We start from the raw sequence: 25,100 nt of genomic DNA, 5'->3' as shown, positions 1-25,100 counted from the left end.
ACATTCTTTGCTCTATGGAGTACTATCTCCGATGAATATATGTTAAATTCTTCCCACTAGTAACCTACTACATTAGCTAGTTTATTACTTAATTCTGTAAAATGCCATCAGAATTGGCACACTTAAAACAATGATATACTGGAGGGTTATTTACTTGATCAAACATAGAATGCCTTGCATGACAAATAGACTCTTTTATTTATGTTTTGTTTGTGTTTTTTTTCCCGTTCTTTATTATTTTTTTTCATAGGTTATTGGGGTACAGGTGGTATTTGATTACATGAGTAAGTTCTTTAGTGGTGATTTCTGAGATTTTGGTTCACCCATCACCTGAGCAGTATACACTGTACCCTATTTGTAGTCTTTTTTCCCTCGCCCCCCTCCCACCCTTCCCCCCAAGTCCCCAAAGTCCATTGTATTCTTCTTATGTCTTTGCGTCACCATAGTTTAGCTCCCACATATCAGTGAGAACATATGATGTTTGGTTTTCCATTCCTGAGATACTTCACTTAAAATAATAGTCTCCAATCTCATCCAGGTTGTGGCAAATGCCGTTAATTCATTCCTTTTTATGGTCAAGTAGTATTCCATCATGTATATATACGACAGTTTCTTTATCCATTCATTGATTGATGGACAACAAATAGACTTAGACAGAATGATCATATATGATATGGGGTTAGACTTATTTTCACAGAGCATGGTGAATTTGTACACATGCTTCCTGGACCAGACATACAGGTGAGGGTAACATATCAATGGTTTAAGGCAGGAGTCAGCTAAGATTAATGGGTGAAATCTGAACTAGCACCTGTTTTTAAAAATAATGTTTATTAGAAAATATTTATGTCCATTCATCTATGTGTTGCCTATGGCAGGTTTCACACAGTCTAACAACAAAGTTGAGTAGGTCCAACAGGGACTGGAAGGCCTGCAAAGCTGAAAATGTTTATTAGTTGGCCACTTACAGAAAAATGTTGCTGGCCCCTTATTTAGGAAATCCCACCAGACACGCATATCTTGGTCTCTCCACCTCTTTTTCTCCATCCCTTTGCCTTTTTCTCCTTCCTTCCACTCTCCATATTGATGGCTACAGTTCTGTGCTTTGGGAAGAAGTTCTACCTGGAAATACCAGACACCCCTCCAAAATAGTCCCATTCTCCTTACAAAGAGCCTAAATCTTAGGAAAGACAAAGTACTTCCAAACTATATGTCAAATCTCTTTCATAATGGATCCTATTGCTGAAAATGGGATTTGAGCTGATTTAGTTTGGAGCTCAGAATGTTTTGAAGGGAAAGAAAATATTAGAAGACAGAACAAATATTTCTTGGGCATCTTTGGGTAAGACCCATTGCCTTCCACTGGGTGCTTACTCTGTGAGGCAGGTGTCAACAGCTCCATTTTATGCAAAGGGAAGCACCCACAGGTTAAAATCCACCCAGGGCCACATGGAAGGGATGACAAGGTGAGGTCAGGACTCACAGCCAGGTCTGGCTGAATCTAATGCCAGTCCTATTTCTCTCATGGGATATGCTAAGAGAGAGATCTATGTACAAACACTTGTTAGAGATTTCCTCTCTCCTTCTCCTCCATGCCCCACTCCCACCACTAGCCCTCAGTGTAACCTTTTCTGCCATGCAGCCTTCTGGCCTGGTTACATCGTTCCCAGATGGCACACAGGACAGTCACACTCAAAGAACCCAGGCAGAGTGTGCTTTTCACCACCAAGGCCCTCTTGCCACTGCTGGGCATGGCCTTCCTGGTGGCCTTGAAGTAGAAAAATAGGGAGAGGTAAGGCCCCAGCTCTGCTTACCAGGAGCAGGATAAAGAAGGGAAGAGGAGAGCAGGCCCTTTCCCAGCAGGCAGGCATAAAGCGAGATAAAACAAGAGGTGGCAGACAGAAAATCAGCCTCCATCCTGAACACCTATAAGCCAAACACTGTGCAGGTGTTTCTTTCATCCATTCACTCATCATTCATTCATTCATTCAAAATATTCACCCAGTGCCTACTATGAGCCCATCCCCCGTGCTTGATGTTGAGGACAAAACTGGACACAAATGACAATGTGTCTATGCTCGTGAAGTTTCCAGTTCAGTGGAGGACACAAATAGTACTCAGGGAGCATATCAGTAAATGTAAAATTATAGTGGTGACCAAGTCTACAAAGGGGAGTACAGCACAGCATCTGGTATAGAATGAGACAGGGAAATTAACTCAGGTATGGACAGCTTTGCAGAAAATATGCCATTTAAGTGGAGGTCTCACGTGATAGGGGGGCAGGTGAATGAGTCAAAGGGCAGGGAAGAGCATTCCAGGAGAGAAATGTTGTGAAGGCTGTGGCAGGACAGATGCAGGAATGCTGGGGAAGAGGCCCCGGGGGAGAGGTGGGGTGGGGAAGGAAGGAGCGGACAGAGCCCTGGGGAGAGAGTCAGGGCAAGATCACTCAGGATTGCAGGTGTGTAGGGAGTTTCCATTTCATCCTAAAAACAAAAGGAAAGCATGGAAAGCTTCTAAGAGGAGAAACAACATGATCCCTATTTACATTTGTAAAGATGATCACTCTGGCTACATGATTGAGAATGGACTGGAAGACAGCAAGGGAGACTTAGCAAGAGAGGACTTTTAGCAGTTTTAAAGCAAAGGATGCAGGTGGCAGGGATTAGGATGGCAGCAGTGGAGAAGGGGAGAACTTGTTGGCAGAAGTTGAAGTTATAAATGAGATACTCATTATTTTAATCTTCACAATGACCCTGTGAAGGAGATGTAGTGACTGCATTTTAAAGATGGGAATTTGAGAATACTGGTTCACGTCCCATGGATGAAAAGAGGCAGAGCCATGTCTGAGACTCAGGCAACTTCCCAGCCTCAACTCTTTCAGGAAGCCCTCCCATATTTAGCTGCTGTTTATCGTGTCTTTCTTCTCCCAAAGCTGGAATAATCTGAAACGCTCAGTTCAATAACTTTGTCTTCCAAAATCTTCTAACATCTGAAACAGTCTGAACTGCAGTGCAGGGCCCTTAACCAGTGCTGATCTAGTTGCTTCTGAGCACTCCTCTTAAATCTCTACTTAGAGATTGAAAAAGTGAGACTCAGAGACCAGCAGGGACTTGGCCAAGGTCACACAGAAACGTGGTGGCAAAGCCAGGACTGAAAATCACTGTTCCTGTCACACACAGATAGCCCCAAAGACTCAACTTCCTTCTGAGTACTTCAAAGATGGTAAAGTTGAATGTCTTTATCAAAGCCCACATGCCTCGAGATTTGGAAAACACAGCTCAGCTCCTATTTTTCAGATAGACCTGAAATGGTTACAGTGAATTCATATGGAGTCCCAAATGCTATTGGATGACCATTCTCAACTAGCACAGGGAACTGCCTTTCCTGGTACTTTTATCTCTTTCTTCCCCTACCTCCTTGAACTTCATCATCTCTCCTGTGTCACAGCTGGGCTGGCTCACACACCCCTGGGCAGACTGCAGGGAACTGCTGAGTCATTGCCTTTGCTAAAGAGGAGCTGAAATGGTGATGGCAGAGGAATAGGAGAGGACTGGGATGTTACAGGTCCAGGCAGGCCTGGGGGTGTAGGGAAGAAAGAACCCATCAGCCCAGCCAAAGGGGACAACAGAACCATTCTAGTGTCACAGTTAGACCCTAAAGGAGAGAAACAGGAAAGGGGAGTGGCACTGGACATGGGGGAGGTAAACAGGGTGCAAAGGAAGCTGAAGCTGGAAGCCAGGTATATCCCAATAACAGGAGATTCTCAGAAATATGCCCCATGTCCCATTCACACACAAGTAAGAAGAGATCTCAGAGAAGATCCACCCGTCCACTCTCCCATGTTTCAGACTGAAAAACAGAGATCTGGATAACAAAAGAGACTTTACTAAGGTCACACAGTGAGTTGGTAGCAGATCTGAGACTCCCTTCCTGTCCCCATCGTAAATCCAATGGTCCTTCTCAGCAACTTCACTCTGCCACAATTTCTCTCCCTCCCTATCTCCACCTAAATGCCTTGCAGGTTTCAAGTAATTTTAATCTTTAGAACAACTCTCTATGCTTTCATCTTAATATCCTCATTTTACAACTTAGGGAATTGATGCACAGAGACGTTAAGTTCCATGATTAATATGACATTGCCAGTAAGTGGGGGGGCTGGGATTTGAACCCACGTAACCCACCACCAGAATCCATGCTTTTAGTACTATGCTCTGTTGCTCTTATATAACCAAGGGCTCCTGGACCTCCCTTGGCTCACCTCTGTCCTGTGCCTTTTTCCCATTAAGTCAGTGAATGCTGAAGGCACCCTAACTCCTGCCCAAACTATATGAAACAGAAAAAAACAGATCACAGCCCTTTCATGAAGAATTGTGGTACTTGCAGACTGAGACATTGGGTTCTAAGTTCATTTGCCTAGAACAAAGATGTTGCAGAACCAAATTCATTCTCTGTATTCAACAACAAAAAATTATAGCAGCTGCGGCAGCAACAACAACAACCTAACAACATCAAACACAGTATTAAGAAAGCTCTCCCTGTGATCCTGCAAAAAGCGTAGGGTAATTTATGCTCACTGAATCTAAGCATTCAATTCCTTCCATATTCTCTCAGTCCCCTTCCTTGTTGTCTCCTTTTCTTTTAGCATTTATCACCATCTAATAGATTTGTATTTTGATATAATACAAACCCCACAAGAGCAGGAATTTTAAATTGTTGTTTGGTTTGTGTCCCCACTGCCTAGAAGAGTGGCAGGCATGTAGTTGGTGCAGAACAAATATTTGTGGTATGTATCAAAGGAAGAAAGAAAGGAGGGAGAGAGGGAGGGAGGGAGAGAGGGAGGGAGGGAGGGACTAAGGGAGGGAGGGAGGGTGGGAGAAAGGGAGGAAGGGAGGAAGGAAGGGAGGGAGGAGAGGAGAGGAAAGGAAAGGAAAGAGGGAAGAAGGGAGGGAGAGAGGGAGGAAAGAATGAAGGGATGGAAGGAGAGAGAAAGAAAGGAGTTGCTGGGTTAAACCATTCATCTCGAGGCCTGTAGCTTGCTTTTGCTTTTCTAAGTTGAACTCCAATTTATGGGGGACATGCTCAGTGATGAATGTTTTTCCAATTATCTATAAATAGCCCAGGCCTGCTGAGGGGACCCATTGACTTCCCCAGCCCTAATTCTGACTGCTGGATTGTGTGAGGGAGAAGACCAGTCAAGAATCATCAATCGTCAACTTCTAAATCTCCAATGCAGATTCCTGGAAGCTGAGGATTGCTTCTCAGTTTTCTGGCTAAGATCAAGTGGAGAAAGCTGAGGAGCAGGAAGGAGGGAGAGGCAGATCCCATTTTTCCAATGGCTACAGAGGCTGCAAACCCTTCCCATGTAATGTGTCAATGGAAACACTCCTCCCACATGGGGCTTTTCAGGGAAAGATGCCAGAGGTGAGGAGATAGGAAAAACAACAGTGAGAACTGAACTGACATTAATAATGTCTGACTTATTTTGCTTTTAGCTTACACCAGACACCATAAATTTTTTACATAGCTTAACCAAAATTCATCCACAACCCCATGAGGCAGTTACAAGGTACAGCTTGTAGATGAAAAACTGAGGCTTACAGAAGGCAAATAACTTGCCTAAGAGCCAAAGGAGCACACAGAAGTTATGGGGATCTGTGCTTTTGCAGTGTCCACTGTGCATGGATAGAATGCATGCAGCATGGTTTGTGAGAAAAGTTCCTCCTCCTCCTTCTCCCTACCCCAGCTACTTCTCAGCCCACCTCTTTGTGGAGGTAGGAGAGAAGGACCAGTTTCCCTGCCACATGACCTGGACTTGTTTGTCACAGGACCTTCTTTTCAGTGGGTGGGTAAAGCCCATGGATGGATCTGCCCTTTATCACTGGCATGGAATCCATGTTTGTACCCTAGGAGAGTCTCTTCCAAGAATCCAATCTCAAACTGGCTGCTTTCCCATCCTTATGGACAATCCAAGATGAAGAATTACATTCACAGGCAATTGCCTGAAATATGCTATGTTTTCCCTTCAGAGCACGTTGAATCATCAGGGAACAATGGATCTTGGCCACAGGTTTTAGACCTTTGTGGAGTCCTGCTTCAGCATTTGGCCATCCCCCTACATTGAGTGCCATTGTGAGAAATAATTATCCAATACTGAATTTTATCTGTTGAAGAAACTGCCTAGAAAGGCACACGGTATCTTATTTATACATACCAAGTTGAGGACTTTACCTCTGGTCTGGTAAGTAAAATTTCCTGAACAAATGCTTGATTCTTTCCCATTAACCCTGTACATTTTATTTCTGAGTATGTTTCCCTTCACACTTTGGCTGCCAGGAATTTCTTACTTAAATTGCCAGCCTCTTCTAAGAACTACAAAACAGTATGGCAGGGATTATTCTGCATCAACCCAACCTGGGTTTGAATAATTTTCCTTATTCTTATTTTCATATTAATATGATTAGTTATTTCATTTCCTCTTTTGAAGTTTTAAAAATCTGCATAAACCAAAAACAATTCACAGTATTTTTTGAAGAATAAGGTAGGACAGAAAGCAAATAAAGAATAAGCCAGGAAAAGCATTATACTGAAGGTCATCCATATAGCCAGGGCAGCAGATACTAAGCTCAGTTTTAACCAGATGGGGACCAGGTTAGAGAAGATTTAGGATTTGCTAGTGAACACAAAATCTGATTTCCAGGATTTCCTTCTACAAACTCTGGTTCTGGAACCTTCCAAGGACACTATTACCTTTGCTGCGGCGGCGACTGCGGTACTGCTCCGTGTAAAATGTCAGCTGCGTTTCATCGTCTGCCTCTGAGCCCGACGTCCCCTTGGCTCTCCCAAAGCTGATTCCTCCTGTGAGTAAGCACAGTCTATCAGTTAGTCTCCCAGGCCTCCAGAAGTTTGTGAGATTCCTCAACCATCCCAGAGATCAGCAATCCCATCCCCAGACTTTTCTCTGTAAATCCCAAGCAACCCAGGAGTCAGTGTGATAAATGGAAGGAGTTCATGCTCTGCAGTGAAGCAGATCTTGGGTCCAAGCATGACTCAGCAGCTTCTGAGCTGTGTGACCTTGAAGAGAAAACACACCTTTCTGAGCCCTGGGTTCTGTCTCTCTAAAATAGGGATAAAACTATTCACCTCCTGAGATCGCCTTGAAGATTAAAGGAGATGTAATATATAAAATACCTGGTCCGCAGTACATCCTAAACAACTGATAGCTATTGTTGCTTTTGGTGATAAGCAAACACTCTAGAAAACACTCTAGACAACTTAATTTTAACCACATTTCAATAAAGTGCTTACTATATGCCAAGTTCAGAGCAAGACGCTGGAGATACAAAGATAAATAGGACTCAGTCTTTGCCAGGCAGGAGATCATAAGCTAGTCAGCAGGACAAATGGAATCCTAAGGAGCCTTAAACCTAATTCATGGCTTCTTTTTACCCCTCAATGAGGTGCTAGGAATATGGGGGAGTGCAATTCATTTCAACAAGGAGGGCCTGAGAAGGTTTTATGCAGGAGCGAAGATTTAAGTCAGGTCTTGAAGGATGGATGGGCCTGCACTGATAGAAAAAGGACTTCCAGCAGAGGTGCCAGCTTGAGCACCCTCAGGAATGGGCCATGTGGGCAGTCAGGGGCAACATTAAGTGGAGAAATGACTGGGAAGACACACAGGGGGAGGCCTTGGGTGCCAAACGGAGGATAGGGAGCTTTACTTTGGTTTCATGGAAGGTTCTGGAGCAAGAGTATGAATTGGCCAACCATGGTGTATACAAGGAAGAACACTCCAGTGGTACCTAGGCTGCAGGATGGGTGCCAGGCAGGGTAAGCAGCTAGGAGGCTCAGTGACCACCTAGGTGAATGGAGGTCAGGGCTTGCATGAGGGCCTGTGCAGCGAGGATGGGAGGAGGAGATGAGTGCAAAGGGTGCTTCAGAGACAAACTCAGAGGAGTGTGGAGGGAAAAGGGTAATGCATTCATATGCTGTGAACAGCTGATTGTAGAAAGGATAAAAAAGAAGGCTAAAAGCAATTATGCCACAATACTAATAGCCATTAATTCCAAAGAGAGAAATATGGGTATGTTTTATTGTTATCTTTGTGCTTTCTGCTTTTTTAATTGCTTAAAGGATTGGTAAATTATTTACTCTAGAGAAGAAATAACCAGGAGAGAGAGCCTCTGAGGATGTTGGGGGTGAGTAGATGGGCACGGGAGAATAAGGACTTTGGTATTTAAAATTGTTTCATTGATGGGGCTTCAGACATCTACAGCAATAGACTTTCTGGGAGGAGACTTAAGAATCTGGTAAAAATGGTTGTCCTGGTTGGTGAATTAAGTGCCTGAAAGATGGGAAGAGAGGGAGGCTACTTTTCTCTGTAAACTCTTTGCATCTTTTCAATCAAGCACCATGCAAACCTATTACCTATTCAAAAATTTCAACTGAGGAAAAGAAAAACATACATTAAAGGGAAATGTTATTCAATGCACGAAAGGATTTATTATGTAATTTCCTCAGGTAGGGTGTTTGAAATGGCATTCAGTATACAGAAATTCTACTTGCAGACACTTTTTCTGCAATATGGTTATTACACATTCATTCTTTCTAGCAACATTGTTGCACAATCTGCTATGTACCTAGAAGATTTGTAGACATTATTGCTGACAATCCTCATCATGATATACTCATAAGAGTGGTGTAATTAACAAACTAGATAATAAAGCAAAGATGCAAAGACATGCTTAGACATGCAAAGTTACTTGCATAGTCACACAGCAGATGACTAGGAGAGTTAAGCTTCGAGGCTAGTCTGTCCAACTCCAAATTCGGTCTCTCTGTAATATACGCATTGCTTTCCTTAAAACCACTCACGAGCGAACCCTGAAAGAGCAGATCATCCTTCGAGTGTCAAGATGCTAAGTACAGCATTCAGAGCTTTGTATACAACATCTCATTCCGAATTCATACTACCCTTAGGAGAGAGGCATCATTGTGCCTACTTTACAGATGAGGCAAGTGATGCTCAGAAAAGAAAAATGATTTGCTAATAATGAGTGAAGGTGGACTTCGAAACCAGGTGGAACTAATGCCCAAGCTCAAATTTCTAGCCACTTATGATGCTGCCTCTCAGTTTAAGCCTCTGTAAAATTGAAAGATTAATATCTGCCTCCCCACACCCATCCTTCCTTAAGACGGTATGTTCTAATGAGTGGCAAAGTACAAAGGACGACATTTGATCTTTGTCCCAAAATGTGTCATCAGGCAAGGTCTGTCCCGGAGCCTTAGTGCACACTTCCCCAATCCCCAGCAACTAAAAGCAGGGCCTGGAGACATCAGGAGACTTCAGATTTCAGATTCTGCCAGATGCAGTTCTCCATTTAAAGGCTTAGCTTTGAAATGGAATTGGCAGGGACCTCATGGAGATTTTGGAAGTGACTGGAGAGCAGAGGTCCCCAGAAGCCAGAAGGGCTTTTAAAATTGCCATTAAAATATTTTACTGTTAAAAAAAAAAAGAAGAAGAAGAAAGAACAAAGAAAAGAAGGGAGAAGGGCTGGGCATGATGGCTCACACCTGTAATCCCAGCACTTTGGGAGGCCAAGGCGGGCAGATTGCCTGAGCTCAGGAGTTCGAGACCAGCCTGGGCAACACGGTGAAACACCGTCTCTACTAAAATACAAAAAATTAGCCGGGTGTGGCAGCATGTACGTGTAATCCCAGCTACTTGGAGGCTGAGGCAGGAGAATTGCTTGAACCCAGGAGGTGGAGGTTGCAGTGAGCCGAGATCAAGCCACTACACTTCAGCCTGGGTGACACAGCGAGACTCCGTCTCCAAAAAAAAAAAAAAAAAAAAAAAAGGAAGGAGGAAGACTTTTGTTCGTCTATACATAATTCTTGGCCAAAGGAAAAATGAAGGCATCTGATAAAGTCATTCTCTTATGTTCAGAAAACATCTGCCATACTCTCTGCTATGTCTGGAGCCACAGAGCAAAAAGGAGGGTCTATCCCTGTTAGGAGGCCACCCAAGCCTCTTCCCACAGCCCCTTGGATGCCATAGCCACACTCTGAAACATTTCAGCAAAATTCTCACTCCCTTCCTTCCTTCCAATCTCCACTTTATCTTCCCTCCCATCCTAAACACATGACCTGTTATGCCCCTACCATGGTGAACAAATCTGGCTTACAGGAATCAGACTTTATTCTTTCCCTACTGGAGCAAGATAGACAGAGTGACAGAAAAGTCACCAGGAAATTCTAATGTAAGAAAAGCTAACACTTGCATAGCGCAGTATCTCTTCCAGGCACTATTCTAAAGCCTTTACATGGGTTGACTCATTTCATATTTACAAGAACCCTAGGAGATAGGTTACTACATTTATTCCCATTTCAGTTGGTGAGAAAATGAAGGCACGTGGAAATTAAATATTTTGTCCAGGGTCACAGCTTGTAAGTAGCAGAACCACGATTCAAATTCAGACAGTGGCGGGTAAATCTATTCCTTTTTTACAATGCTGGTTTATAATAAAATATGAACGAATACTTTGTTTAATATCCACAGCCATCCCTATAAGGACTGTATCATGAGTTTTGGTTTCATAGATGAATAACTGTCTCAGAGAGGTGATATGAGGTAGTAAGTGGGAGAAATGGGATTGAAATTTGGTCTGTCTACCTGCAAAGCTTGCTTCGTACCTAATACAACCAGGGAAAGTGTGCGTGTCTGTGCCTATGTGTGCACACACACATGCATGCATATGGATGTAGAGGGCTGGCAAATGCTTGATATGTTGACCACTAAGGATTAGCAGTTCTCTTAATTGACTCCAACACCTGGACCTGTTTTCTTCTAGGAACTCTAATCAGGCTTAGCAAGATCTTTGTGACTCTCCCATCTTTCCACATGTCCAGGCACAGCGACCACACTCCTATAACTACCATAAGGGTTTCCATAAAGGCTTTCCCTTCTGGTCAAGCCTCCATTTCCAAACTCTTCTGACCTTTATTCCCCTCTTGTAAGTACTAAAGTACCGTGTGTTCAGAGTGAAAACTGAGGCTCAGAAACAATGTCTATAAACCAGATTCAATAGAAATATAATGCAAACCACATATGCCATTTTAAATGTTTCAGTAGCCCCATTAAAAGGGTAGACATAAAAGTTCAAATGAATTTCCAGAATATGTTGCATTTCACTCAGTATATTAAAATATTATAATGTTAACATGAAATTAACATAAAGTTATTACCAAAGTATTTTATATATTTTTCATAAGTCTTCAAAACCCAGTATGCATTTTGTGCTTACAGCACATCACAATACAGACAAGCCACATTTCAGCTGCTCACCATATTGGAGAACACAGTTCTAGACATATTTGTACAACAAATATTACTGAGCATAATTAAGGGCAAGGATCTGAGTACAAGATGAAGATGAATAAGCCACGACCTCCACTAAAATGTTCAATCTTAAAAAACAATTTGGATTTTTGACCTGGATGAAAAAATGGCACAGCTGGGATTCTGTTAAACAACAGTATCTATGGTCCCTACTCTCAAGGCACTTGGAGTCTAGTTAGTTTCTATATTTGTTTATCCATGAGCCAAAGGAAGTAATGGACTTCAGTAGAAAGAAATTAAGTTATTGGAGTCAGACATGAGTTCTAGCTCTTTGATTCACTTATTAGCATATGGCCTTGGACAGGGCATTTGATCTCTCTGATCTCATCTTTAAAAGGGGTACAAGAACTCAGCTCAATGGTTATTATTGGGAAAAGAGTATGTTGCATGTAAACATTCTGCACAAAGACCAAGAAGTGAGAGTCAGGGCACATTCCTCAATTACTTGATGCTTGTCTGTGTTTAACAGAATGAAAGGGAGGAAGTGCTGCTGGTTTGAGGTGCCGCCTGACTCTCCTGCCTGCTGTGACATCCTGGGGAGGAGGCAGCCATCCAAGGCATACAGCCTCTGAGTATCCATATAATCTGAAGGGGCCACAGGCCAATTACAGTCTGACTTGGAGGTGATTCAGATGGCTAGAAAAGGGCCCCCTCTGTTAGCATTTTAATATAAAATTGGTGATTTAGTGCAATAAAATGCAGCCATTAGTTACACAGGGCTGCTCCCGTACTTCTATTTAGGGGCTGAGAGAAAGTGAGAATGGTTAGAGACTGGCAAGAAAAAAGAAGAGGTAATCTATCTGCTGGAACCAGCAGCCTTTCTATCCTTGCTGCTTGGGCCCTTGGTTCTTCTGGTACCACAGAGCCTGAGGTGGAGCCATTAAGAAGGTGAGCTAAACACATGCCACTGTGTGATAAGTACTGCCCCAGGTACCTTACATGCAATATCCCTACTACACCTCACAAGGGGTCCCAGATGTAGGAGTTAATCCCATTTTATTGGTGGACAAATAAATATTCAGAATCTCACTGTTGCTTAATCAAAATTACACAAATGGCAGAGCCCAAATTTGAATCTGATGTATGTCTGATTCAAAAATGCTCTGTTCTCATAAAAACATGCTTACTGTCATTAGTCAATAGAAAATGCAAACCGAAACCATAGATATCACATCATACCCACTAGGTGGGTGATAATCAAAATAATGGAAAATAGCAGATGTTGGTGAGGTTGTGGAGACGTTGGAACCCTCATACATTGCTGCTGGATATGCAAAATGGTGCAGCCATTGTGAAAACCACTTTGGTGGTTCCTTAAGAAGTTAAACACAGAATTACCACATGATGCAGGATTTCCACTCCTAGGTATATACCTCCAGCCCCAAAACTGAAGATAGGGCATTCAAACAAGTATCTGTACATGAATGTTCATAGCAGCACTATTTACAAGTCGAAGGGTACAAACGACCCAAATGTCAATCACCTGATGAATGGATGAACAAAATGTGGTATATAGACATAGAATATTATTCAGCCATAAAAAGGAATACTGATACATGCTACAATGTGGATGAATGTTGCAAATATTTTGCTAAGTGAAAGAAGCCAGACATTAAAGGTAACATAGTATATTCATATTCTATTTATATGAAATATCCAGGATAGCTAAATCCATAGAGATGGAAGTAGACTAGTGGTGGCTAGGGCTGGACAGAGGAAAATGGGAATGAGGGGTAACTGTTAATAACTACTGAGTTTCTTTTAGGGGTGGTAGAAATGTCTTGGAACTGGACAGAGGTGATGGCTGTACAACCTTGTGAATGTACTAAATGCCACTGAATTATACACTTTAAAATGATTTATTATTATTATTATTGAGACAGAGTTTCACTCTTGTCACCCAGGCTGGGGTACAGTGGCATGATCTCAGCTCACTTCAACCTCTGCCTCCTGGGTTCAAGCGATTCTCCTGCCTTAGCTTCCTGAGTAGCTGGGATTACACGTGTGCATCACCATGCCCTGCTAATTTTGTATTTTTAATAGAGACGGGGTTTCACCACGTTGGCCAGGCTGGTCTCGAACTCCTGACCTTAGATGATCTGCCTGCCTTGGCCTCCCAAAGTGCTGGGATTATAGGCATGAGTCACCGTGCCTGGCCAATTAATGATTAATTTTATCTTATGTGAATTATATCTCACAAAACGTAAAAAAAAGAAACCCACTTTTTTTTTTTGTAATATCACTAAATTAGTGATAGAACCATAAATGGGGAATGTGAGAGCTGTGAGAGAGACAGGGAGAGGGAAAGTTGGGGCACAGAGTGGAAGAATTACATAGCCACCTTGAAAGAATCAAGAGCTCAGACCTCTGGAGTCCTAGCCCAGTGTGTGGGGATGCAGAAGGTGACCATTCAGTTTGTCCAAGACCACATGTTCACCTAAAATCATCACAATACTCACTCATTTGTTTATGCATTCTTTAAACAATCATTTACTCAGGGCCCATGCTGTCCCAAACACTGTCTAGGTACTGAAGATAAAGCCTCAATAAAACAGACAAAAATTACTGATTTATTGGAGTTTGCTTTCTAGTAGGAAAGCATTTTAGATATTCTTGGCATGCCATTCTAGGGCTTAGCAAAGCCTTCTACATGAGAATTCTTACCTCAATTTTGCTGCTAAATAAATGGAGATATTCAGAGATATTTAAAGGCTTCCCCTAGATGGCATAGATATTTGGTGGTAAACTAGGAATTTGACCCCAGGTGTGCTCTGGGGCTAATCAGGGCATCCGAACAACATGAAAGTCATGTTATGGAAAAGTATGGAGCAAGATGATACAAGGTCTTTCCTGGGCCTATGAGAGTTAACTAACTGCTCTTCTTTTGCAATCTACCTTCTATTCTTGGGCTGCCCTGTCCACAGACCTGCTCTGCCAGCCCCGACAGGCCCAGCCCTCCACACTCCATCTCCTGCTCTTGCTATCATGATGGATGGTGGTGACATGTTAAATTATTCAGGCTCCGTGTCTTCCTCAAGCTGGTGACAGTGATATTGCATTTTTAGATTACCCAGAACTGTGCCAGATAAAGAAATATGTGGTTCAGGAATGGAAAAACCCATCTGACCCCCAACCATCTAGGGAATACAAATGGTCCCAGTCATAGAAAAAGGACAGAAGTGGGTAAACTTCCCGCACCCCCTATACCACACAACTCACAATTGCTCTGAGCTCTAGAGCTAAACCACAAATGTTCATACACATTCACTTCTCGGAGATGTTTTGACCACAACTGCTACCTGCCATCAGGCACCTGCTATAGGCCAGGCACAGTGCCAGGCACTTTACACAGAGGTTACTATGCTATTCCTCCAAATGTGGCCAGGAGAGGTGGAGCTCCTTACTTGTGGTCACCCAGCCAGCTAAGTGGAAGGATATGGATTCAAACCCTGGTTTGTCTGATCCCCCAGGGAAGAAATTTCGGCGGCATTCTTGGGATTCATGCTGAATTTTTAAAATGGATTTTTATGGTGAAAACCTATATATGATAAAATATAGCTAAACCTGATTGTTTATAATTTCAGGGAAAGAATAAGAAATAACTGAGAGGTGCATTTACAGAAGACTGATGAAAAAATCATAGCATATAGTCTTTCGTAAGACCATTGAAAACAGTGACGTAGATCTGAATTATAGACATACAAACCTCTCCATGACATACTTTTGGGTAAAAAAATATGCAGAGAAGAATACAAAGAGGGACTCCGTTTGTGTAAATTTATACATGTTTGTTCATATTTGGTATGAATGCCATTCTGTGTATGTAATAAAAATAAAGGAGAAAAAAGTAAAAAGTCATTCTGAGATGTCATGATCTAAGGTTATGAACAAAGTTTTAAGAAGCATATAATAAAACATATTTTAAAAACAACAGTATTCTGTTTTTAAAGTGCACACATAAAATATAGGTAAATACACACATGCAAAAACATATTGAAGGAAACATATTAAGGTGTTACGGTGGTTTTTCTCTGGATGATAAGATTTAGGTGTGCTTTAAAACATTTCTTATTGTTGCTCCTATGCATTTAAAAATTCTCCTCCAATGAACTTCTAATGCTTGCTAATAAAAAAGATACCTAATAAAAGCTTTGCTTATTTTTTAAATAAGTACTCTTTATTGCTGCAGTTTAAACCCATTACTCACTTGACCTTTAACGTAATATGGCCATCTCAGAGGGGGATCATTCCATCACCCAAGAAAGGAAATGACCCAATTTATCCCTGAATTTTGGCTTAAATAACTACTTATGAGGGAGAAGCTCACCAATCTAGCTTAACTCACTCTTCCAGGGAAGTAACGCTTTGTCTTCTTGAACATCCCACTCCTCCCTGTGGGATGGTATATTTTCCAAACGGGGCCATAACAAAATCTCCCATCCTGCCTTATCTTTTGCAATGAGACCTTCGCCACACCCCCATCAAAGGCAGAGTCTCATTTCCCTGCCCCCAAATCTAGGCTGGCCTTAGGAACGTAACTCTAATCTACAGAATGCAGAGGAAGTGACTCTGCAGGATTTCTAGAGATAGAACCTGAAAAGCAATAAAGCTTTTGCCTGGCTTTCTAAAAACACTGGTTCTCTAGATGTTTCCTCTTAGGAAAACTGCCACGGTGCTGTGAGATTCTTAGCCACATAGAAAGGCTATGTGTAAGTGGTTGAGTCAAGAGTCTCAGCTAAGCCCAGCATTTAAGACATCCCATCCCATCCCAGGTGGCAAAAACATGAGAGAACCTTCTAGTTGATTCTACCCTCTGCCATCTGTTACCCGTGGATGTTTTGAGTTTTCCAAGCTGAAGTCCAGTCCTTGTGGAACTGAGATAATTCACCTTTCCTTTATCATTATGACTCCCTGACTCCTGGAATCCGTGAGTATAAGACTGTTGCTTTAATGCACTAGCTTTGGGATGCTATATCATGCAACCATAGGTAAACAGAACACTCCCCTTTCCCAGTCCTACAAAAATCTCCACACTCTTTCCAAGTTATCACCATATGGCAGCCTGGGCAATGGGAAGATGAGCTGGTGTGGTGTCCAGAGACCCTGGTCCTAGGTCTGTCCTGTTCCTGACATACGGTGTGACTGAAAAAGATATTATCATCTCACAGATATTGCATAACAGATAATACTTTTACTCTCTTCCCAAACACAGCAGCTCATTTGACATTCACAATAACTGGATGAGATGGGCATTGCTATTCCCACTTGAAAGATGAGGACACGGAGGGTCAGAGACACTACAGATGCCTTGGTCAAGGTCCCATAGCTCATAAATGGCAGAGCAGAGAGGAGAATATAGAACCAATTCTGGAAGCTACAGTAGAGTAAGGGGGCAGATTTGAGTATCTGAGGTTGGTCAGGTATTAAGTTCCGTGATATTTCCACTTTCTAGATTCCGTCCAGACTTTTGAAATGGTAGAGTCAGACTGTTAGCTTCCCTATATGATGGTCCTCAGTCATCTGAGGTTGCTTATGTGCCCATTCACAATCTTTTCATCCAAGCTACATATTTCTTTTCTTCTTTTTTTTTTTCTTTTGAGACAGAATCTCATTCTGTAACCCAGGCTGGAGTGCAGTAGCGCAATCTCGGCTCACTGCAACCTCCGCCTCCGATTTTCAAGCTATTCTTGTGCCTCAGCCTCTTGAGTAGCTGTGATTTTTGTATTTTTAATAGAGACGGGATTTTGCCGTGCTGGCCAGGGTAGTCTCAAACTCCTGGCCTCAAGTGATATCCACCCCCCTCAGCCTCCCAAAGTGCTGGGATTATAAACGTGAGCCACTGCACCCAGCCCAAGCTACATATTTTTATTAATTCCTTCAGCCATTCCTTATATGTTTAAAAATTATAATTTTTGAATTATAAAGTCAGTACATATTTATTGTAGAAATGTTTTCAAAAATAAGAAAGGCACAAAGAAGAAAATAATAATCAAGTCAAATTTTATTACTCCCAACTGACTTCTCTTACTTTGAGATTTTAACAGTGCATTTATATGCATACGTTTTTACAACTAGGTTTCATTGTCTTGTTACTTGAGCATATCCTGTGAATTTTGTAAAAAATATCTATCTATCTATCTATCTATCTACTGATACATTTATTTATGCTAGGAATACATATTGGGGTTAAATTATATACCTGACAACTTTTTCTATTATGTAATTTACATATGTCATATGTGTGTCTGTGCATGTGCACACATCTAGATTTATATGTACAAAATATTCATCTATACATGTATCTATACCTACATATACCCAAATGATACTGGTGATTTTCTCTGAATATTGAGATATTCTTCTTATCTTTTTTCCTTTTTGTGAGAAAATAAATATAGATTGCTTATGGAATTAAAGCTAATTAAAATGTCATAAATATTATCATTCCATTAAGTATTCATCTTCAATATCATCTAATGCCTGAAAAGTTCTACTATTGACATAGTAGAATTACTATGTCAATGTACTGCTTATTTAACCAATTTCTTATTGTTTAAATTTTACATTGTTTCCAGTTTTTCACTATTTTATCACACATTCTTACAGGTAAATATTTCTACACATCCCTATGCATCCCCATGTAGAAATTTCTTGAGTGTTGAAAGAGAAATTGATGGGTCAAAGGGTTTCGACATAGTTAAGGTTTTTTGATCTATATTGTCAAGACACCCTCCCGAAAGGATATACCAATTTTATCCCAATCAGCTGTATATGAGTGACTATTTCACTGTATCTTCTGTAACACTGGGTATTACATCATTGTTTTCAAATCTTAGTAATTTTGATATGCATCCCATATTTCAAATTCATTCTGCCGTATCCTTTCTAAAATAGTTCAATTTTCTCACATTCTTTTTGCGTTTTGATGTCCAGAATTGGGCATGCTAATTCAGGTGTGATCTGACCCGCATAGAGCAATAATGGACTACACCTCCCTCTCTCTGACACAAGTCTTATAATAATGCAGCCCAAGCCTGCTTCAGCTTTATTGGCAGCTGACTTACATTCAACATGCCCTCAGTTCCTTGTTGATATGCACTGCAAATAAATCTGGTCTTTCCTATCATGTATTTGTAGAATTGATTTTTCTAAACCAAAGTAAAGAACGTTTTGTACTACCAAATTGTATCTGTATATTTCAACCCTTTCTTCTAGTCTCTCAAGATGTACTTTTTTGGTCCTAATCTTCTGATCTCATAGTTGCACTATTCCCTGACTACAGGCCTTTATGAGTTGAATAAACCTGAAAAGGAGCAGGAGGTAAGAAAGGGAACAATAGTGACTGACTGCCTGCTACATGTCAAGCAACAGGACTAAACATTTATGTATGGTACAATCATTGAGTACATGTAAGACTGCAATTAAGTTGATGCTGATATCCATGTGTTAAATATCAATAAATTGATATCTTCAGGGATTGTCTTGAGAAAGATTGCGCAGCCAGTACAGAGACGGGGTTGGTTGGGAAGTTTAACTGTGGCCCTTGTTATTCCCAGTATTCCATGCTAGGTATTCCCTTCTTTAAGACACTGACATTCATGTTGGAATAAAACTTGACAGCTAATGGGCAGAGAACCCTCTTCAGGGTGACATCAGACTGTGAATGAAAACTCTTTGAGAACATGTAATTGAATAAAAGTAAACCATCTTGACTATACTATCAAGCAGCCTACAATTGTGCCCTTTGGGAAAAAACAAAACAAAACACACACACACACACACACACACACACACACACACACACACATTTTGTTCATTCAATCTGTTGGGAGCCCATAATGTGCCTAGAAGTGGACATGCACTGGGAAGTGAAACAGAAATAGTTTCTGCCATCAGAGAGCTTACATTTAATTGGGAAGATTGAATATTCAAATAAACACATGCAGAAATTAATATACTTGTGAGAACCAGAGAGTTCTCACTAGGGAAAACCTAGCATGGAATCCTGGGAATAGAAAGACACTTAACTTCCCAACAAACTCCATCTCCAAACTGGCTGTGTGACCTTGCTTTGTCAAATATCTTGGGTGCATTCAGGTATCTGGTATCTGTGGTATATCCCTGATCTTCCCATGCAACAAACCAACCCAAATAGAAATGCAATACATCTGGCATAATTTTTCTTCATGAACCCATGATGGCTTCTGGTGCTCCCAACTTCCCTTCACATATTGACCATGTAAATTTGACAAACCCACCTCATTGTACTTGAGAATCATAATCAAGATTCAATAGTGCTTCACCATTTATTAGTAAGCTGGATAAAATCTGTCCTTCCGGCTGGGCATGGTGACTCAAGGCTGTAATCCTAGCAGTTTGGGAGGCCGAGGTGGGCGGATCACTTGAGGCCAGGAGTTTGCAGCCTGGCTAACATAGTGAAACCCCCGTCTCTACTAAAAATACAAAAATTAGCTGGGCGTGGAGATACATGCCTGTAATTCCAGCTACTCAAGAGGCTGAGGCAGGAAAATCGCTTGAACCTGGGAGGCAGAGGTTGCAGTGAGCCGAGATCTTGCCACTGCACTCCAGCCTGGGCGACAGAGGGAGACTCTGTCTCAAAAAATTAATAAATAAATAAATAAATAAATAAACACAGAGGGAGACCCTGTCTCAAAAAATAAACAAATAAATAAATAAAAATAAATCTGTCCTTCAATAGAATTTTGGAAACTCTTGTTCCTGCCTTGATTTCTCCAAGATTACACCCAACTCTCTGGTTCTGAAAACATCTCAAGATTATTTTAGCCCCTGGAAGTAATTTGATTGGGTCTAGAGATGGAAATCAAGGCAGCCACTTCCAAGTAAATACTTAATACTTCTGTGTTAGAATTCCACTTCTTATAAAATATCTTTATTCTCCCTTTCTTAGTTTTCAGATTTTTTTCTTGATGTGTGACAAATCTGACAGAATCAGAATGAACTTAGTTCTTTACTTTCATCTGGTAATAAAGTTTCAGTTGTTTCATCCAATAGGACAACTATTTTCTTATTCTTATTGTTCCAAAAGCAATTTTAAAAGTTTGTTTTACCTTTGCTTATTTTCTTTCAAATTTGTCCACCATGCATTGACAATTTTGAAGCCTCAGCCTTTCCGGGAGTATTCTCATGAGTTTGGGCTAAACTGTTTCACCTTGTTGGCCTTTTCTGTCATCTTTTAGTTTCCTATACAAGTATATCTTCTCCCTCTATGCTTCCCAATTTCCCTGCTCTTTTTAATTGTCTGTGATTATTTGTTCAGAATTTTATTTTTCAGAGTCTTCTCTGAAATACGCCTATTTCACGTTGGAATCTGCTGCCATAGAACCAGGAAGATCTATCCTCTGCCATTAAAATGTTATGTATATATATGTTCATAAATTTTTGGTTATAATTTTTCATCTTTTGAAATAAAAAAGTTATTTCTTGCTTTAATAATATCCAGTGCTGTCTGGATATTATTTTATGAAATGATCATTTTCCTAAATTGCTGCAAGCAGTGCAAATTTATACGGTCCTTTTGGGAAGCAATTTGGCAATATAAAAAAGAACCTTAAAAAATGCCCATCCATTTTGACCTGCTTCTGGGAATTCACCATAAGGGACCCATCCTAAACACAGGATGGGCTTTATGCACTGTTATACTCATTGCAACATTATTTATAAATATTGGAAAATGGAAAATTGCCTTAATGTCCAACTTGAGGGGAATGGTTAATGATGATAGAATATTAGGCTTTGATGATGATGATAAAATAATGTAGAAAATACTTACATTTCAATACAAGTTTTAAGAAAGGGGATAAAAACACAAATCCTATGTTAACAAAATGATTAATATCAAATACAGAGGAGGTTCTGCATATGGTACAGAGGAGTACGCTAGTAACAGACCTATCCTTGTGCAGATAATAATGATACATTCTGGACAAAATGCCAAAAATACTACCTGAGGGCTCCTGGAAGTAAATAAAAGCAGGCATATTTTGGAAAGAAGTTGAAAAGTAGAGGAAGTAGCCAGCACAGGATGAATTTCTCATCTTCAAGGTTCTTCCTTTGAGGGTAGTCTACACTTACAGCATAGCTCAGGGAACCTGAAGCAGCAGGAGTAAGTTTGCCATTGTCTGGACTGAGGACCCAGTGGATGGATCCCAGATCAAGTAAAGCCAGCAGAGAGTGAGGGAAGAATCAAGAAAAGGAGAGACCCAGAGAAGGGGAGCCCACAATCTGTGTATAATCTCTGCCCATATCTCCAGCTGACCTCTGGACTACACATGTGAAAGGCAGGCCCTGACAGGCTCAGCTGAAGATAATAAAACACGGAGATTTGAGCTGCTGCTCACCAAAGTCAGGACAGCTGAAGTCCAACCAAATTAACTGCCTTCAAAAACAAAACATGAGCATTAAAGAAAAATAACAAAACCCAAGAGTCTTCATAAAATAAATTCACAATTTCCAAAGTTAAATCCAAAATTACTCAACATATGGTAAACCAGGCAAGTTTCATTCATTCCCAAGGGAAAAGACAACCAGCAAAGGCCAACTCTAAGATGACCCAGATGTTGAAATTAGCAGACAAGAACTTTAACAGCAATAGCTGTGATCAGTTGGGTAAAGGAAATGGTGATTGTAATGACTAAAAATGTGAGGACTATTGGCAGGAAAAAACTATATCTACAAATATATGCACCAAATAGATATTTTAGAACTGAATATGTATAAAATAAAAAAAAACACTGGATGGGCTTAATTAAACGAAGAAAATAATCAATGGCTTTGATTAACAGAACTTTTCCAACTCCCCAATCTGAGAAACGAAGTAAGAAAAATTAAACCATGTCTAAAGGACCCATGGGACAATATCAAACAGTCTAAATACAGATAACTGGAGTCTCAGAGAGATATAGAATAATAAAAATAAAGAAATAAAGGCTAGAATTTACCAAATTTAATGTAAGATATAAATTATCAAATTCGCAAAGCTCATGGAAAATCAAACATGATTTAAACATGGGAAAAAGAAAGAGTTGCACATCACAGTCAAACTGCTGAAAATGAAATATATATAGACACCCTTGCTTTAGCCATTTCAATAAAGCAAGAAAAAGAAAAAGCTTAAAGTTTGAAAGGAAGGAATGAAACTGTATTTTTTAAAGATGACATAATTATTTATAAAAGTAAGCACAAAGAATATACAAAACAACTATTAGAATAAATTACTTTAGCATGATTGAAATATAAATGGTAAATATACAAAAGTTAATTGTATTTCTACATACTGGCAGCAAAAGCTAAAAAAAAAATTCAAAAATAATTCTATTTACAATAGTGTAGAAAAAACTCTCAAATACTTAGTAATATGTTTAAGAAAAAGTATGCAATATATCTTCAATGAAAACAATGTAACACTGTCAAGATAAAGAAAATCTAAATAAATAAATATACCATGTTTGCAGATTGTAATACTCAATATTGTTAAGATGCTTTCTCCCCATAAATTTAATATTGAGTAAATGAAATACAAGTTATAATCCCAACAAGGTTTTTTTTTTTGTTTTGGTAGAAATTGACAAGGTAATTCTAAAATTTATATGAAAGTGCAAGTAATCCACAATAGCTAAGTAATTTTATAAAAGAACAAAGTTGGTAGACTTAACACTGCTTGTTTTTAAGATCTATTATAAAGCTGTAGTAAACAAGACAGTGTTGTATTGGCTAAAGGATAGGAATATAAATCAGTGAAACAGAATAGAGTGTTCAGAAGTATATACAATTGATTTTTGATGTAGTTGTCAAAGGAACGTCTTTTCAATAAATGGTGCTGGAACAACTGGAGAGCCATATGCTAAAAGGAATGAACAAAAGCCCATAGTTCATACCATATACACATATTAACTCAAAATGGATTACAGAAGTAAATGTAAAAGATAAATCTATAAGCTTTCTAGGAGAAAACAGGAGAAACATTGTTTTGACCTTGGGGTAGGCAAAGGTCATAGATAGAAAACAAAATGCATAAATCATAAAAGAAAAAAATTGAGAAACTGGAGTTTAGAAAAATGAAAGATCTTGTTCTTCAAAAGACACCACTAAGAAAAGGAAAGACAAGCTACATAATCGGGGAAAATAACTGTAATACATATATCTGACAAAGTATGTTTATAAAGACTCTTACAACAATACAAGGAGATAAGCAAATACAAAATGGAAAAGATTTGAAGAAATACCTAAAAATATATGAATGCTGATAAGTACATGAAAAGATCCTCAACCTCTTTAGTCATCAGGGAGACATAAATTATATCACAATGAGATACAACTGCACAACAATTAGAATGGCTAAATTTTTAAAAGATCAGTCTTACCAGTCTTGACAAGGTTTTGAAGCAAGTGAAACTCTCATTTACTGCAGATGAGAACATGCATCATGTATCCACTTTGGAAAAAAACCCTATTTCTCAAAATGTTAATTCTACAACAACCATATAACCCAGATATCCCATTCCTAGTTACACAAGAGAAACAAAACCATGTATGTTCACATAAAGACTTCTGCATGAAAGTTCACAGCAGTTTTATCCACAGTAACAATAAGCTGCAACCAACCCAAATATCCATCAACTGGTTGGCAGATAAAATACAGCATATTTAGGCCAGGCGCAGTGGCTCACACCTGTAATCCCAGCACGTTGGGAGGCCAAGCAGGGTGGATCACCTGAGGTCAGAAGTTCAAGACCAGCCTGGTCAACATGGTTAAACCCCGTCTCTACTAAATATACAAAAATTAGCCAGGCATGGTGGCAGGCGCCTGTAATCCTAGCTACTAGGGAGGCTGATGCAGGAGAATCGCTTGAACCCAGGAGGTGGAGGTTGCAGTGAGCCGAGATCGCACCATTGCGCTCCAGCCTGGGCAACAAGAGCAAAACTTCGTCTCAAAAAACAAAACAAAACAAAACAAAACAAAACAAGGATCTACTGACAGGTGTAAATAAAGGAAGAAATTTCAAAGTCTTTATGCTGAATGGAAGATGTCAGACACAAAAACTACATACTGTGTGAGTCCATTTAAATGAAATTCCAGAAAAGACAAATCCAATCTATAGTTACAAAAAGCAGATCTGTGGTTGTCTGATATTGTAGGTAGAAAGAAGGATGTACTGTAAAAGGTCGTCAGGAATCTTTTGGGGGTGAAGGAAATGGTCACTGGTGTATACATCTTTCAAAACTCATTGAATTGCATACTTTAAATGGATGTGATTTCTTGTAAACAAGTTGTACTTTAATAAAGATCATTTTTAAGTTGCATGTAGAAAAATATAAGTAAAGCTTGAAAAAAATAGGGCAAAATTTATATGTTAGTTTTTGGAGGATGAGGTTACAGAACATTTTCATTTTTGTTTATACTTTGGGGAATTTTAGAAACTCTTTTTAATGAACATTAGTCTTTAAAAAAAAAAAAGTCTATGGGATTTATCAGATTAAGGCCAGCTTTGTGTCCCTAGTCAAATGTGTGACTAAGATGTCTGTTTTAGTCTAATACAACTCATTATCGAATGACACTCTTCTTGTTGGTCAGACTTACGGGCAGAGCAGTAATCCCAGAGGGATGAGTATCCTCACTTCTCCTCTGCATTTCAGGCATGAAATTAGAACACAGACAATTCAATAA

The 25,100-nt window shown here is 40.0% G+C and overlaps 1 protein-coding gene across 4 annotated transcripts in view; it reads right to left on the bottom strand.

Annotated features, from left to right (window-relative positions):
• Nucleotides 1–25,100, bottom strand: part of ASTN2 (astrotactin 2) — a 980,365-nt gene that overhangs the window by 654,340 nt on the left and 300,925 nt on the right. For all 4 annotated transcript variants that reach the window (XM_009457169.4, XM_009457172.4, XM_009457170.4 and 1 more), the window contains one exon: nt 6,748–6,855. In XM_009457169.4, coding sequence (XP_009455444.2) covers nt 6,748–6,855 — 108 coding nt within the window. The remainder of the gene's footprint in view (nt 1–6,747; nt 6,856–25,100) is intronic.

This window comes from Pan troglodytes, chromosome 11 (assembly GCF_028858775.2).
Source record: "Pan troglodytes isolate AG18354 chromosome 11, NHGRI_mPanTro3-v2.0_pri, whole genome shotgun sequence".
Lineage (NCBI taxonomy): Eukaryota > Metazoa > Chordata > Mammalia > Primates > Hominidae > Pan > Pan troglodytes.
This window is presented reverse-complemented; position numbering and strand designations above follow the sequence as displayed.